This window comes from Thermobia domestica, chromosome 16 (genome assembly GCF_964235325.1).
Source record: "Thermobia domestica chromosome 16, izTheDome1.hap1.1, whole genome shotgun sequence".
Taxonomy (NCBI): Eukaryota; Metazoa; Arthropoda; class Insecta; order Zygentoma; family Lepismatidae; genus Thermobia; species Thermobia domestica.
Genome location: NC_137469.1, coordinates 32,846,306 through 32,864,166, shown reverse-complemented (window position 1 = coordinate 32,864,166; position 17,861 = coordinate 32,846,306). Strand labels below are relative to the sequence as shown.

General features: G+C 33.3%; 1 protein-coding gene across 1 annotated transcript in view; it reads left to right on the top strand.

Annotated features, from left to right (window-relative positions):
• LOC145672977 (ATP-binding cassette sub-family G member 8) overlaps positions 1–16,329 on the top strand; it is a 164,778-nt gene extending 148,449 nt beyond the window's left edge. Inside the window, exons 5-8 of the mRNA XM_081742258.1 lie at positions 693–876; positions 4,163–4,478; positions 5,097–5,214; positions 8,870–16,329. Coding sequence (XP_081598384.1) covers positions 693–876; positions 4,163–4,478; positions 5,097–5,214; positions 8,870–9,348 — 1,097 coding nt within the window. The 3' untranslated portion in view covers positions 9,349–16,329. The remainder of the gene's footprint in view (positions 1–692; positions 877–4,162; positions 4,479–5,096; positions 5,215–8,869) is intronic.
• Positions 16,330–17,861: the final 1,532 nt, after the last annotated feature.

The following is a 17,861-nucleotide window of genomic DNA, read 5'->3' as shown; positions in this document are numbered from 1 at the left end:
AAGTTACAAAAAAACGCTTCGTTGTGTTATTCTAGTGAAAAAAAAACTTGTTACTTCCAGGAGCGATTTGTTAATTTTATAATTTACGATTTGTGAATTTTATGTTTTCTCGTGTAAGATGTAAAGAATACAAACAAGATTTTCTCTCGCATTTTGTAGACAAAATATTTTTAAACATATTTTGTTTTTCTATCAAGCTCAATTTTTTTGAACTAGTTCTGCTACCCAGAACTTTTATTTAATATTTTCTTTCCATTTGCTTTTTATTTTGGTTGATGAAAATCCTTCGAAAAATAAATTTTGTAGTCTTATCTCTATCAAAATTTTTATTCTTTCATTTGTATTTATGATAAAGCTTATTTATTATAATTGCATAGTCTCTACAATTATAATGAGACTTGTTTAAGAAGATGCTAAGATATTGTACAATTAGTAAAGAACTTTGATTACTAACGCACTTTAAAAATCGCAACTATACATGGAATTGTGCTAGTGTTTCTGCATCGTATTATTTGTCTTATTTAAACACTTGTACATTTGTTAAGTTTTATTACGAAATCAATTACTGCAGCTTATTGTGGTACATAAATTTAGATTGCTCAATAATAAAGGACTTTTAATCAGAAGCACTTATTATTCTAAATAATTATTTTGGACTTACGATGTTTTTAATACTTTATTGCATCTTTCAGTTGACTTGGTAACATTGGATGACTTATCAGCAGAGGCCATGTTGGAATCTAGCCAGAGAATCGAACAACTAGCAGAAACTTTCCGTCGTCGCCAGGAACCGTTGAGTGAGCCAGGACCTCCAAGTAGCTTACCTCCAAAGATCAAACGTGCCAATTGTTTCGTTCAAATTTTTGCTCTTTGGATGTGAGTACATTGCTGTTTTAAATTATTATAATTCTTTTAGAGTGAGGAGATGCGATAGCGATGCTAAATACGAAAATATGAGTCGTTTAGTTCTAAAACTGCTCTTGTTTATTTACATGATATCCCAGAAAACCGAGCAAAACTGTAGGATCGATGCATTTTGTAGAACTGGAAATATTTGAGGATGTTTAAGTTTTTCACATGAACACACTGAAGTATTCCCAGTTTTACAAGACATGCAGATCCTACATTTTTTTCAAAAGTTTTCTGAGATTTATAGTAAATGGACAAGAACCGTTTTGGGAATGTACGACTCATATGTCTGATTTATGAAACTGATCTATGGTTGAATCAATTCATACGATGCTATTAATCATTTGCAAATATTCACCAATGCTATAAGAAATCAACTTAATTATATATTTAGATAGCAGTCAGTTCATTAGTAGATTTCTAACGTTGAACGGATTTTGCAGAAATTGGATCATATTTTCTTTAAGATTTTTCAAGGAATTCTGGTCTCTATTTCCGATGAAAAGTACGAACGTCATGTGATAACCACCAAATACTGATCACTTACGGCAAAATTTTCATGCCAGACGATCCGTTTACTGAAGAACATGATAAGAAAAAAAGTATATCGTCTCAAACTTGACTGTGATTAAAGAAAAAGCCATCAATAATGTAGGTGCACACTAGCAAGAAAGTATTCTCAGCAAAATATGATAGAGTTTCATATCCACCAGGGAAACAATGTTTCATATCCACCAGGGAAATAACGTCCTTTTTAGCAGCGAGATAATGAAGTACATGGACGTATAGTTGAGCATGGAATCCCTCGGTGAATGTAACTCTCTCACAGAAGTAAAGATAGTAACTGTTTAGCCATGAGGAAACTCTTGACAACCAGTGTCAGAATAAGTGTAATTTCGCCAGCGACTCCCGCCAACGGACACCATATTTTCGCTTGATATCCGTCAAGCTGTCTACCAGCTGATTGCTTGTAGGATGTAGGTTTCTGAGTAATAAGTTTTGATATAAAAGAGTTTGTTCGAATTAACTTCCTTTTAAGTACCACAGCTATATAAGACAGGTCTACTATTCGTGGGAAGTTCCAATCAAGGTAGGTAACTTCATCAGGAATGGAATCCAGGGTTATTACGCATCTTGGAAATACGCGACACTTTGTCATCAAAGAGAATTACATAAAATAGTTAATTTTAGATATAATTATATTAATTATGCTACTGAAATGGCAAAAACTCATTTCCACAATTTATCGATTACCAAGCAGCTGGTTTAGATAAAAAAAATCATTAACCATCAGAATCACAAAAGTTTGTTGAATTCAAGTTTACCACAATACACTACATATACATATTCTTGTATAATTCTTAAGGTACAAATTTGCTAATTTTACTGCACTACAGAGTGTTCCCAAGACCAGAAATATACTTGAAACATAACATACATTCCTAAACCACAATTACTTGATACTTACTAACAGGCTTGGCTAAAGTAAAAGTAGACAGCAACAATTAGATTCACCTCATACAAGGTTTAACATGATGCACTTGTACCCATATCACCTATGATACTATAATTGTTGTACAGTATTGTTTTACTTTAACATTGGTAGCTATTATAGCGGAGGAAGAAATTATTTGAACACCTGCTAGTGTAATAAAGAAGTTAGCCATTAGGTTAAATCATACTTTAATATGAATTATTCATCTTTAAGAGAACTGAAATAATTAGTTACCACACTATATGTTTTAATTGTGATATTTTAATAATAAACACTTTTTTGGTTTCGAACAAATAGAGTATTTCACTCACAAGAAAACGGCATTTAGTTTTAAGAAAATCCAATCTGATATTAATTCTAGGAGTAGGTGAATGATTAATATCTGTGTCTGAAGAAGTCACCACGAAAAGCTGGAAAGTAAGAAGTTCTTAAAACATCTGTTAAAAAGTAATATATAGTATACGTATATATAATAGTAATATAAAGTAATATATAATAGTATCTATATAACATTAACCAATGTGAACTTGTTTAACATAACATTAAAAACAAACAGAATTATACATAAACTTTGTAACTGCCATAAATGCTATCCATGGTAACCAATGTATTGTTTATAATGTTATAATATTAAATAATTATTACAATTGTTTATTATAAATTTGTAATTATGTTTAATATTGATTTTTCATTATTTTGCATAATATTGTTATAAACTTATCAACAATTGTTGATATAATTTCTTTGAATATTTGTTTAATGTTGAATAGTTCACGTTAGTTTATAATGTAGAATTATACGTATTTACAGTATATATAGAGAGCTTATTTTCATATTTAGTGTGTTATTACATTTTTCACGATACACTGGGAAATAAATGTTTAAAATTTTCGTGGAGTAAATATGTAGAAAACATTTTACATAAAAATACGAACTAAGCACATATTCAAACAACGGTTTTCCAAATTCAATTGTGGGCACTAATGTTAATATTATGACTAGTTTATCTGTGGGCGCACGAGTTCATGTGTATTCATATATATACGTAGATGGGATGCGTGGAGACAAACTCTTTACGGGCACAAGCTCTTTTGGCCCCATGTAATCAACGGTAATAATTCAAACACACCTATTATCACACATCGTCACTTTCTATTAAATCTAATCCATAAAGTAATAATATAGTATACTGCTCTTTTCGCTGAAACTGTGGAGACTGGCGTCTCTACTCAAGGCAGCTGGGTACTACGAACTACTAAAAGCAAGAACGAATCAAATGATTCAGAGCGCGTGAGTCTGATAGAATTAGCCAATGATACACTTAGCTACTGCTAGTAGCAGAGCTATGCAGTTAGTTTACAACTTTAGCCGGTAGTGTCGCAGAGTCACTTTTGTTGCATTGTGGGAACGATTTGAATTTCCATTAGGAATATAGGGATTAGGTTCATCACGGTAATCAGCGATCTAATCTTTTCCAAGGGTATTGTGAACAATTTACAAACGAATATGCTCCAGAAACATTACATAGCTTTAGTGTTTTCTTCAAGACAGTATGTGTGCAATTTGTAAAGTATTTCTTACCCGACAGTAAGTAGTTATTATAAAGTTTTCGCTTAAATTGCTTAAGATAATAGATATTTATAGAACTGACAAATATGCTAATAAGCGTATTCGAATAGTTAAGGAATTATGCTTAGAAATCGGTAGCTGTATACTAATATTTGAAATAATATGTTTTGTTTTTAATTTTATACACAGACGAGCGTTAATTTACATGTATCCAATCAACCTGGTGCAATGGATAGAACACATAATGGCTGCAGTGATTCTTTCTGTTATCATGGGTGCTATATTTTGGGACTTACAATCCAATCAGCCGAATCAAATAGGCGTATCCATACAACCTGACCAATACCTTCTCAACGATCGAATGGGATACCATTATACGATGATGGCGGTGGCCATTTGGCCATTACTACTACAAGTTATCAGTAAAGTTGGACGTTCTCGTTGGGCTGTAATGAGGGATGTTGGTGATAGGCTATATTCTCGATTCTGCTATATTATTATTGCGGTAAGTCCAATTATTTTCTTTTTTTGTTGTAAATACAATTGTTACTCCTTATATACAAAACAAATATTTTACAGGCTCCATGAACATAACACTGTTTTTTTTATTTCGCAGATATTCTGGTATGAGTAAATATTGACATCACTTTTAAAAAATAATGTATCAATGTATACATTAAACTATTTATACAATATGCACACAAAGTCTACTAGACTCAGTAGAAAACACAGAAAACATTATTCATACCCCTTTTTCTGTTGAACGAAAATACCCGCTAGGAGCATAATTTTCTCTAAAATATAACTCAAATGTTAGGAGCAAATGAAATATTATCTAATGTATAATTTCGGAATCAGTGGCTGAATTTACGAAATATTATCTATTTGTGTAACTTTTCAGATGGCTCTAGTATATGCTTATGCCATGACAAATTTTCAGATATTCAAACACCTAAAAAAAATTTGCTTCCTCATTAAAATGTAGAGTATTTGTTTATTATTAATATGAAACATTCATTTTCACTTTCTCCTTTTGCATATGACATCATTGCTCTAGTTTACCTTTCGTTCTTTATTAGTTGATTTATAGACTATTCAATTCATTGCATGTTTTCTATTCCAGATGATATATTCACTGCCAACATATCTTGCTGTAGCTGTGGCATATGTAGTTCCTGCGTATGCTATGACTGGTCTGCACATACAAGGAAATGATGATTTTGCTTTCTACATATATGTTGGTAAGTGTCTTCCAAGGAATAAGCTCAAAAATTACTTGTGTGGTATCCTGTTTCAAATGAATTAGTGAAATAACGAAGGGCATTTCTAAATACGTAGGGTAACATTTGGAAAGACATCGAGAAATTATTCATTACTGTTTGTCCTTCATTTGATTTTTTAAAAAAGAGAGAAAAACGATCAGAACTCAGTCCTCTCCCCCCTCCCCAAATGTCATTGCGTACAATGCCAAGGTGTTAGGGTCCTATATAATGCTCAAATTTAACGGTAAATTATGAAACATAAAATATTACACAGTGTGTTTGAAAAAGAACTCTCTAGTTTTAATGGTCTGTACAAAGTGACATACATTATTCTAGTTTGTGGTGTTTGATTCATCAACTCTCCAAGTTTGGCTCTCCTGCAGTTGGCACGTCTGCTTGACCTTGAGACAGCACCAGTGCTGTTTATTTCCTCTGTTTCCTGAGTTCAGTCCAGGCAGGCGTGCAGTACAGAGCAACTCAGCAACAATGTGTACTCCGCAACAGAAAGCGCAGTGTGTTATTTGGCTTGTGAAAACTGAGTCAGTTATAACAGTGCAACGTAATTTTAGACGTCAGTATGGTGATGAACCACCTACAGCAAAAACTATCCGTCATTGGCTAAAGTCTTTCAAGGAAACCGATAGTGTTTTAAAAGCAAAATCACCAGCTAGACCGACAACTTATGAAGATGTTGTTGAACAGATCCGTGTTTCGTGTGTTCGGAGCCCGAAGAAGTCATTGGCCAGACGTAGTCTACAATTAGGAGTGCCTAAAGATACTATGTATGATGTGCGTAAAAGACTTAAGTTGCGCGCCTACAAATTGCAACTGTTACATGAAATTAAACCTACTGATAAAATCGAAAGGTATGAAAATCTTTCAGTTTTACGTCCCACGGTTATGCCGGTTAGGCTAAAGGAGACGGGGATGATGAATAATGAATGAAATGATGGAATGAAGAAAGTGGGAGGAAACGGGAGAACCCCGAGAAAACCCACGCACACGGTGTTTGTCCACCACAAAGTTCACTTGGCTCGAAAGGTATGAGTTTGCTACTGACTTTCTACACAGAATTGATGATGATGTCATTAAAAAAATATTTTCTGATGAGGCTACATTTGATGTCAGTGGAACAGTTAATCGTCATAACTGCAGAATTTGGGGGGCAGAGCATCCACATGAAGTTATTCAGCATCAACGTGACTCTCCCAAACTTAATGTCTGGTGCGGTTTGATGGGAGATTGTGTAATTGGTCCTTTCATTTTTGTAGAAAAAACAATAAACGGGAACGTTTACTATGACATGCTGACAGAGTACATCTTTCCCCAAATGGATGATATTGAGGCGGAAAAGGGGCTTGTGTTTTTCCAACAAGATGGCGCCCCACCTCATTACAGTAACCATTTGCGTGTGGCTCTTGACACTCGCTTTCCAGGAAGGTGGATAGGCAGGGCTGGTAGAATTTCTTGGCCACCACGAAGCCCAGACTTAACCCCACTGGATTTTTCTTTTGGGGCCACATAAAAAATGTTGTGTACAGTGAAAAGATCAGATACATCAATCATTTACAGGAAAGAATCATCGCTGCGGTTGGGACAGTTACACCTGAAATGTTTGTGAATACGTGAAATGAATGAATCCCACGTTGAAGTCTACCAACATTAAATAAAACTTGAAGGAATTCTCTTTCATGATATGTACTCATTGATGTAAGTTTTCATTCATTTCCCAATTAAATTTATACTTAAAACTAGGGAGTTCTTTTTCAAACACCTTGTACAGTATATTACCCTAGGTGTTTTACAAAGGTCATTTCAAAAGTTCTTCACACTAAAAGATACTATAAAAGTAAATAATTTATTGTACAATATACCTTTACAGGTCTTCAATATAATCTCCATTCTTGCTTATGACAGCTTCCCAACGTTTTCGTAAATTCTGTATTCGGGACAGGGTACCTTCATTGTTGTGGTGCTTGATCACTTTGGTCACCTTACTGAAAGCTTCGTCAATTGTATCGAAACGTTTTCCACGGAGTAAGTAGTTCTTTCAATTTGGGGAACAAATAAAAGGCTAGTAGGCTCAAATCAGGACTATATGGTGGGTGGGAAAGTATTTCTTCGATTCTTCCATGATTATTTTGCGACATGCTTTCTGCTCTTCACTCAAATCAATCGTAACCCATCTGACAGCGATTTTCCTCATCTTTAACTTTTCAACAATGATTCTGTGAACTGAAGTGACACATTCTGGCCTCATATGCAATTCCCTTACAAGTGTTTCGTGGATCCTCTCTTAAAATGCCATTCACAATATTCTCAGAGGTGTATTCTGTTGCACTTGATGGTTTTCCACTTCTTGGGTTGACCGCAGTGCTTACACGGCCTTCACGGAAACGAGCGGGCCATCTTGATACAGTGCTACGATCTACTCCACTATTGCCACAAACCTCTCGCAAAGCATTGTAAATTTCAGTTGGACTCTTTCCACGCAGTGTTTCCGCAGAAAATACAATACTGTACTTGTATGTATTGGTGAAAATACAATACTGTACTTGTATGTATTGGTTGCTTCTGCCGGGTTATCGAGTACCGAGTTTTAGGGACTCTACTGAATCTGTAAGATGATAAGCTACTTCCAATGCTTATTTAAATTTCAAGGTCCAGATTACCACATACTTCGTAAGATGATCGTCGTAGACCATTATAAATTTGTATTCTCTATTTAGTTGATATTGGAATTCTACAAGATCGATTTCACAACGTGAATTGAATTCGGAAAATATCATAGGGTTAACAACAGTAGAAGAAGCAAAAAGATGCTTTAAAAATGTCGTTATCATTCGATCTTGATCCAACTTATTATGATGGTAGACCTTACCCTTGCTTATTACGTATATGAAATATTTTTGTGTGGAGTTGATTGGTTTGGTTCCCGAGCTATATAGGCCATCAAGGCTTGTGTTGGGATTTAGTTAAAATTTTCGAAAACAAACAACAAAAATAACTCATTGTCATTTAGAACAAAGATTAGAGTAAAATACTTGAACAAAATTTAGGGGAAAATACATGGAACAAAATTATTGAGTTTAACCTGTTAAACGTTAGGCAAATCTAATATGTACTTATAATAAAGATTTACTCAAGTCAGTGAAGGACGAGTTATTTCCACCATACTACGAGTTTGATTTAATTCTTCGGGGTTCATTTTCTTATTCAAAACTATTCTTTGAAAATAAGTTTATATTGTAACGTTCCTCTTCAACAGTAAAACTCTATGAGACGGAATCTGAACGTTATTGTGGGAGCCGATTCCAACCGAATCTTTTAAAGGAATCAAACCTGGAACTACAAGTAAAGTACCTATGCTAATCAAATGTGCTGTTTTTAAAAATGTGCTAATCATTATGTTATTCGTGAATCCAATAACATTAGAATGAACAGTCAATTTAAAAGGAGGTTTATATATCTTGAATGTAATATATATATGGTATTCTAAATTGCTGTTCATAATACTACGATTGATCAATATATTCAATATATCAAAATAAATTTATAAGAGCCTTTTTTTAGTTTAGCGTAATTAATATATGAGTAACCCATTCTGATTAATGGCTTTTCTCTGTTATTTAAGGGTATATGCTACTCTATATTGCTTCCTTGCAAATGATGTGTATAGCCCTGGCTCACATGGTTTCTTCACGACATCTAGCAGCTATATTAGGAGGTCTTCTCTTCACAACTCTCAGCTTATCAGCAGGATACATCATTCATTTTAAAGATCTTGGAATTTGGTGCAACTGGGTAAAATGGATATCGCCAACGAAATGGATGATTCAGCCTATCCTGACGCGAGAATTCCGACATGTGACGTCACTCATGTGTCGCAACAAACAAGTTCAACATCAAGATATTATAGTGCAATTGCCCTGCCCCATCACAAATGGCACTGCGGCATTAAAATTTATGGACTACAATGAAACATATCCCATTCAAACTCCACTACTGGCCACTGTGATCTTTTGGCTTGTGTTCCTCATATGTGCATGCTTTTTCTTTATGGTATGCCGACACAAAAGCAAACCATCGCGTAGTAATCCAAACAAGCCATGATAGACGATAAGCACTTGTTACCGTCGAAATGTTATGGACTTTTTTTTCTTTTTTTTAAATGTGGAAGTGAACGTGAGAAGAACACATTTTTAAAGTGGAGTGATCGTAGCTTTTATTCGTGTGCGTGAATTGTATGTAGTTGTGTGTGAAAGTGAAAGAAAAATATCTTAATACTTTTTTTTTTTTGTTATATTGTTAACATGTTCAATATAAGTACAGGGTGGATGAGAAATCATTCTCTATTCAAAATCATAAAAGTTTTAAAATATACAAAATAGGGTAAATTTCTCACTTAAAGTTGTACTTAATTGTTTTCAATTTACCCTCTTCAAGTTCTAATTCGATGACGATCATAATCGATTTTCATTTTAATGTGTATTTAACAATATTTCAAGGCAGACTTAAGTGTCCTTTCCATATTCACTTAGTTTTTCACTTTTTTTCTTTTTTTTAGACTGTAAGAAAAGATTGCAATTTACAAATTGAACCGCTTTCTGCAGAAACCAAAAATGTGCAACATTTTCACATTTTTTTTTTTTGTGACGATAATGGTTTTTAATATGTCAATGGATCGTTTAGCACCGAAATGACACGTGCCCGCTAAATAACAATGGGCATCGCGACGCCTTCAATTTTGATGTTATGATGGAAATATCATAAATATAGGTTGTTTTTTTTTATTTTTTAGGTTTTTGCCTCCTCTGCAAACATTACGAAATGTGGACATGTTTGATTTCTGCAGTAAGCTGTTTACTATCAGTTACAATGCCCAGGATTAACAGATATTGGACATTGTTCACTAACACATTTTCAATTTAGTTCAAATTGTGCCACTCATCAATGCATAGAAATAAAAAAAAAAAACAGTAATTAATGTATTTTCACAGTATTTCGTAAAGTAATGGCGAACTTCGCAGTAAAATTGCGAGAGTAATCATAGAAGCATTAAAAGTATTAAAAACATGAAATGTATTGAAAAATGGATGGGCACAGAAGATCTCTTCAAAATTTAAAATGAACACTGAAAACAGTCATATATTTTTAGTCTAATACTGTACTATTGTCCTTTAAATTTTCGTGACAAAGACTACCTGTATTCTGAAAAGACTGCCTGGCATATTGACTTTACCAAACTTACCCTTGGAGAATAGCCTGTCAAATTCTTGCATCAATTTTAGTTTTTCGTCAAGTACCGTAGTATACTTGTCTTATCTATTAAATCTTTCAAGGACTTCAGAAACGTAAAAGTTAGTATTGATAATGTCATGCTTAATACAATAACACATGAAATTCATTGTAATATATTCATTTTTATGGGAAATCTAAAAGAGAGTGTGACCTTCTCTCCATCCTGTACAATAATTATTGTTTTCAATAATTATTGTATTCTTTGTATTGCATGTACATAGCTATGTATAAAAAATAACGTTATTAACCTATATACTGTATACATAAAGTCATAAGGTTTTATGAAAAATATACAAGTTTTACAATACGAAAGGACAAAAGATTTTTAACAAAAATATTCATTTTATTTCCAATGTTGATAATAATAAAGATTAAAAAACTGGTTATGTTATTCACAGCTCGGATTATATCAGATCAAACACAAATTATTTTAGAGTTGGCAGATTGTTTTATATTTATACTGTGATATTCCCATCCAAAGAACATTATACTGAATGTTTATCGAATATTTTGGAGTGATTCTTGAGCTGGATCGATATTATAACGTTGTCGATTTAGTTCCTTTATTGATAATGTAATTTTTTTTTAAATACATAGTTTTGTTTCATTCTTTACATAGGAGCAGTGTTCGTAGTTTGAGGGAAAATTCGTAGGTAAATTTAGCAAAAAGGGGGAAAAGGAAAATTTTGCGATAAAACGTGAAAATCCAAGGAAATTCTCGCGCTGATTGGTTGACCAATATAAATGGTTAAAGTTTTCTTTGTTCTTCAGAAATAAACCAACAGAATAGCAAAATTTCGTGTGTGTGTGTCTATTCAAAATAGCACAATTTGGACCCATTGTTGACCTAATATATATTTTTTGTAAATAAAAAAGTAAAGGAAAAATGAAAAAAAGCAAAAACAAATTATTAAAACAAATTAAAACAATTAAATTGGCACTTTCTAATAAGCCTATATATAAATTAATCTTATCACATATTTTCTGTCAAAATAATTGGACACTCAACAAATTAGGGAAATTTTGATAAGTAAAAGGAAAATTTTGGGTCAGTTGAGGGAAGTTTTCTTAAGGAAATCTACGAACACTGCAGAGGAGTTTAAATAATTCTTTGGGTGCCGTATAAGTTTACCGCAGTCGTCAACAAAACTATGCATTTTTGTGTTGTTTTCCATAATGGAACTAATTAAACACTATAAGGAATTGTACTCCTTCGATCAATAATAACTAGCCTCAAATTGGTAAACTTGTTTCAGAGTTGTTGACAGACGAATATGTATTACTTTAGTTTATCACTTGGCAATAAAGAAAGTATATAAGGAGAGGGGCAGCAATCTTCGAAGTTAAGAAGAATTGAAATTAAACTTTTTTTCTAGGGGTCTGCACGGGCAGTAGCAGATCTAGTCCGGGTCCCGGGGGCCTAGACCTCCCCAGTTTTCTGAGTGACAAAATTAATTTAAGCTATCATTTATGTATTTTTTGAAGTTTATAGTAAACTCATGATATACCTATCATAGACTGGGTTCTGGCAGACCCCCCAGTTTTTACTTTCTAGATCAGCCTTTGTGTACGGGCCGGAAGTTTTAGCCAGGCCCCGGCCCACCCGTGAATTTCTAATGTTAGGCCTGACCTGAGTCCGAAATATGTTTCATCCTTTAGGCCCGAGCCGGTGTGATAATCAAATGAGCCTGAAATAAACCCGAATTACAGAAACTTATTAATTAACACAAAATTGTGGTTTTATTTACAACAATTAGAGGTTTAATTTTGCAGTTTAAAATCTTACATGGCACTTATAACTACATGAATTCTCTAAAGAAAATGGTCATTTATATAAATTCCATCTCTCTTAGCCTCGGTCCATAATTGTGGGACGTTAAACTAAATATTTCATTTCATTTCATTTATATAAATTCTCAGGAAATGGGAACATGTAAACTCTAAATATTTAAAACAAAATGTCAATGTGTGCAAATTCTTTATTCAAATGAATATGTACTGAGCTCACTCAGACAGCCCTCAAAGCAGGTTTTCTTTTTCCCCATGCTTGCCAAATCATCAATTTTTTTCTTTTCTTGAACTGTTCAAGTGGGGAGTAGGTGCAATCGTTGCTATTCAGTTTTGGCAAGTTTGATTCCTCTTATATATATATATATATATATATATATATATATATATATATATATATATATATATAATGGAGAATTTGTGAAGGAAATGCTTCCGATATCAGCAAAAGAAATAATAATAACAATCATAAAAAAAGAACTAAAATGTAAACTGACATCATCTTGAAGAAAAAAGCAAGACAACTTGTTCTGAATGCTTTTCTTCCTTTAATTCACTGTAAGTAACAGTACTTTCACTCACAGACAAGCTAAGCATGTTTATTTCTGTTACTTTTAGTTTTTCTCTTCACTACACAGTTAGCTTTTCTCTCAATTGCAAAATGATACATTTTTAGAGTGGATGTCTCAAGTTACAAATTTAGATGTGCTTTAAAGGTTCTCCAGAAAGAATGATCTAAGAATGTGGTTGTACAGTGTACTTAGAAATTTAGGCCCGAAAAGGCCCAAGAAATATGGTTGTATACTTAAAAATTCACGGCCCGAGCCCGAAATGATCTGTGCATTGTAGGCCCAAGTCCGTACAGACCTCTATCAACAACTAAGAATTATCTGGCTTAAAAATAATATATTTCCGTGGGGGGAAGCGAGCGGGAGGACGGCGCCGAAGTAAAAGGGCGCAAAATTCGGGAGAGAAAAAAGTAAATAGATAAGAAAAAATACTTGGAATATATGTATGGGGGCGGCGTCGTATATTCTCGTCCCGAGCGCCGATTTTCCACGGCACGGCATTGGATCTAAGGTTCAAAATTGTCCTCTCTCATACCCTTTCGAGGCTCTGGTGATTTCAATAGTGACGATTCTCAAACAAGTTATAAGATTGGCACTTCCATGTTATCTCTAATATTATATGGGAATATCACTCCTGTTATACAAAGTTCAATATAATTAATATTTAAGGTTCTTCAATAATGATTCACAAAAAATAATTAGACAGCATAACTGTTATATACCTAGGTATAACTGCAAAGATTTGTTGCTCAATTAGAACATTCTGTATAAAGAAAACTATTTATTTTAAGATAACAAAGGTAGACAATAATGATTAATTACTTAAAAAACGTATCATTTACTTATAAATTAAAGTATTTGTAAAGTGAATAACCCAAACTGGATGATTGAGGTAATGTATTTGGAAAACATATATATTTATACATGTTCTTTTATGATATGCGTGCAGCTACTTTGTATATACTATAGTTATACATTGTTTTTGGTACAAAATCTTCCCGTTTTGTTATTCTTCCGAATAATTTTAGTAACTACTGTGCCACTGGGACAAGGGTATAGCTTTGGGTGCTGATATGGTATCAGTTTATATTCTTTATGGTGATGAAAAATGGGTACGAAAATATTTTTAGCTTATATTTAATAATAAATATATTATCAAACTTTATAATTAGGTTATGAAATAATATTTTTTAACAAATATATTTAAAGGATCGATGAAACTTATGTGCCAAACTAGGTTTTTTAATGGGTATGCTGTCCCTTGTATAATTTAACATTGTTCCTACACATTGGATAATACATTCATATTTCGTAGAGTTGTTACACAGAGGCACATATGCTTTATTTTTCTTTCAGCTTTACTACTTTCTTCGTTTACGTTTTGAAAATATTTGAAAATTTTCTTTACTTGGATTACTTATCTAGTCACTTTTTTAAAAATTTGTTTGTCTTCTAAACAGTTACTTTCCATAATGTATCAGTCATTTTCCCTGTCTTAATATCTATACAATGGTCATGTTAAAAGCTAAATAAATGCATCTTGAATATTTCTACATGATGCTCTTGGAACAATTATTATTTGAACATTCGAGTAATTAATTTCCTGATTTACCAGTATATGATATTATCTTACCCTTTCAATTTTTTTAAATGCATTACAAGATCAACCATGTTATTTTTGTGAAGTACTTGCTAAGTATTTAGAAGTTTTTAGAGGGCAATTCGAAAAAAAAAAATCTTTCGTTTGATTATCAATGACATAACTCGCAGAACTTTTGTTATACACATTAGAAAAGTACAACATTACATTACTTTTCAACATATTCACCATTCAAATTGAGGCACTTGACATAACGTTTTACAAGGTTTGAAATTCCTTTTGCAAAAAGAAATCTCCCGTCTGGGAATGAGGCCACCCTCTAAACGCTTTGTTAAGCGCATTGTCATTGTCGAAGCGGTGCGACGCAAGCCACTGTTTTTACTGATCCCACACAGAAAGCTTTTCGCTCTTAGAAATCGTATTACCGCACGCACTTCTCATTTAGTGGAGTTTTCTATTGGAGTGTTCATTTTTAAATTGTTACGGCGGACGAGTGAATTGCAACACAACCTTCTGCTCCTACTGCTCGTTGTCCTCTGAATTACTCTGCAAAGCACCACAAGATTGACGTCACTCTTCAGGACTATTTCTCGCACATGCGCAAAACGAGTTTTTTTTTCTAATTCCCCTCGTACTACCGCCATTTTGTTCAACACTTCAGTCTAAACATCCATATGAGAAAGTATTTTTTGTTGAAAACTGGTATTTTTTTTATTTAAATTATATGCAAAACTGATACTGATATTGTAATTGCAACTCATTTTTTCTATTCCTTTAAATTTTACATGTATACATCAACCACTTGAAAACTCAGATAGTGTCAATGTAACCTATATGTTTATAATAATTTTTAAGATTATTATTCTATTATTGCAGAATTTATGTTGTTATCATTATGATATATTATATCTATCTTTATTTTTGAACACTAAAGTCAAACTGAGAGGTATTTTCTCTTTCTAAATTTCCTAAAGTTATTTTAAGCAATAATATCAAAATAGTTAACGTATTTTGATGTCATTGCTTGATAAAACGTACAATGTTCTTGATCTGTCGTTTTATAGTATTTAACAATATAATTATTTTAACTATAAATGGTTAAAATCCAAGGATGTTATAAAATAGAGGATCTGCCCATATGTATCCTCATCCTATTAAATCAATGAAGCCAAAAAAAAAAAAAAAAAAAAAAAACAACGGAGCATCGGCACGTCTGATTGGCTACTCTCGTTTCCGCCATCATCTGATTGGCTACTTTATTTTCCGCCATGATTGTTGGCTCAAAACATTGCGATCCTATTGGGCAGAGTGGGCAGAGTAGGCGTGGCGAAACTGTAACGTATGGCTTGAAGATCCTCTATTTTATAAGATCCTTGATAAAATCATCCGTTTATTCTCAAGGAGTGTGTTTAATTGCTTAGTCTTCTTCTACAGTCTGATTTAATTTGTATTCAGAAAGTTTTAAAACTAACATTTATTCTCTTGAATGTATGTGCAATATTCTATCGTTTATTCTTCTATGTGAAGTAACACAATAATATAATTAATAATAAAAGGCCTAATTAACAAATTAAGGAGCTGTTGCAATACTTTTACTGCTTTTTTTCATTTGTTTAGTTTTTATTAATCGATATTAGAGTTAAGTAAATAAATAATTAATGGAAGAATTCAAAATGGAAAGATTTTGAAAGAAATGCTGTATATGAATAATTTGTAGTTTTACTGTAACTTGTAATAATTCAGAATATTGAAAGAAAGAAAAGCCTGCATATTTGTTTGCAGTAGTATGTTTTGTATTTGTCATGTTAGATATATATATAAAAAGGATCTTCTCTATGTGTATGTGTGTAATATTTTTCCTTCATTATTTTCCTTATTTCAAAGACCATCTGGCTGGTATGTGGTGCGGAGATGCCGTGAGTCAATGAAAATTTGATCCATTGCTCACTGACCCACCACCCACTCTGATCCATCATGACTCACTCTTACCTACTACCCACCAAAACCCATTGTTATCAACTCTGGCCCATAATCCACGCCCTTCTCTCCATTAACTAAAGAGTTTACACTTGTAACGAACACAAGGCTGTGAAATTATCACTCATCGGAATTTGAATTTCTTACAGATACTTTTCAGTGGAAAATGGGATGAAATTTGAAAGTGTCAAATCAAGGTAAAGTAGACCAACATAAAGAAAGAAAAAAAAACCAGCGTAAAATTCGACTGTCTCTCGAAAGCCAAGAAGTAACAGCGTAAAATTCGACTTTGTCTCAAAAGCCAAGAAGTAAGTCCCATTTTTACTATTACAATTACAAATATCAATATCCAAAAATGCCTGAAGATTTTTTTTTTACTTAGATATACTCATCTCAGGTAACTAAATAGGAGCAAATACAAAAAGAAGAAAAATGCTGGCCTTGAAAGTAGATCGTAGACAAATTCACTAGTATTCAGAAGATGCTGTCTACAATGCACTAAGCAGACTGAGTCGGTGGGTCAAAGTGGGTCACATTCTGTTTACCCACGATCCACTGCATCTCTGGTGTGGTGTACACTACTGTTGGGAAAAATGGAATTCGAAGAAAGATATGTATGTGTGGAATGAAATTTATATTACAAATTCTTTAAATGGTTAAATAGAAGTGATTTCAATATGAGACTTGCTACAGTGCTTCTAATTTAAGTCAATATTCCGCGAAGCCTCCACATGCTCCTATCAGAGCCTCTGAACGTTGGGTAGCGTAGTCCACGACACGAGAAATTTCTCGTCTTTGTCTTGATTTTCGTCTTGAAAGCGAGGCAAAAAGTACCTTTTAAGATCCGAGACGAAATGAGAAAAATGGCAATTATCGTCCCGAAAATTAGACAAAAGTCAATAAAACGAGAAACTTCACGAGTCTTGTGGGAAGCCCTAGGTCTCAAACACTGGTTTAGTGACTGATTAACATGATTCATAGTATAAAATCTATAAGTTGGTAAAGTGATTGTACTACACAATGAAGAGCATTTGCAAGGAAAAGTCTGAATATCGACTCAAACCTGTATCTCTCGGAGATTAAAGTAAGATTCCAGGCAAACAGGTCGAAGTTGAGAATTAATGCAGAGACTCTGAAAACAGAACAAACAAAGTACCGCGAAAACTTAACTGGATATGAACAACTAGGAAGAAACCAGGAAGTACATGACCAGTTGACCACAGCAGCTGAAAGCTTGGGAATTCCTGCCAGAAAACAGGTGGTAGAGTGAAAAGTGGCACTAAGCCCTTGACGGAAGACTACAGGCGTGGAATAGGTGGTACTCCAACAAGACTCAAGAAAGATTTGAAGATTTCAAGGAAGAAAGGAAGAGAATACTCAAGGTCATACAT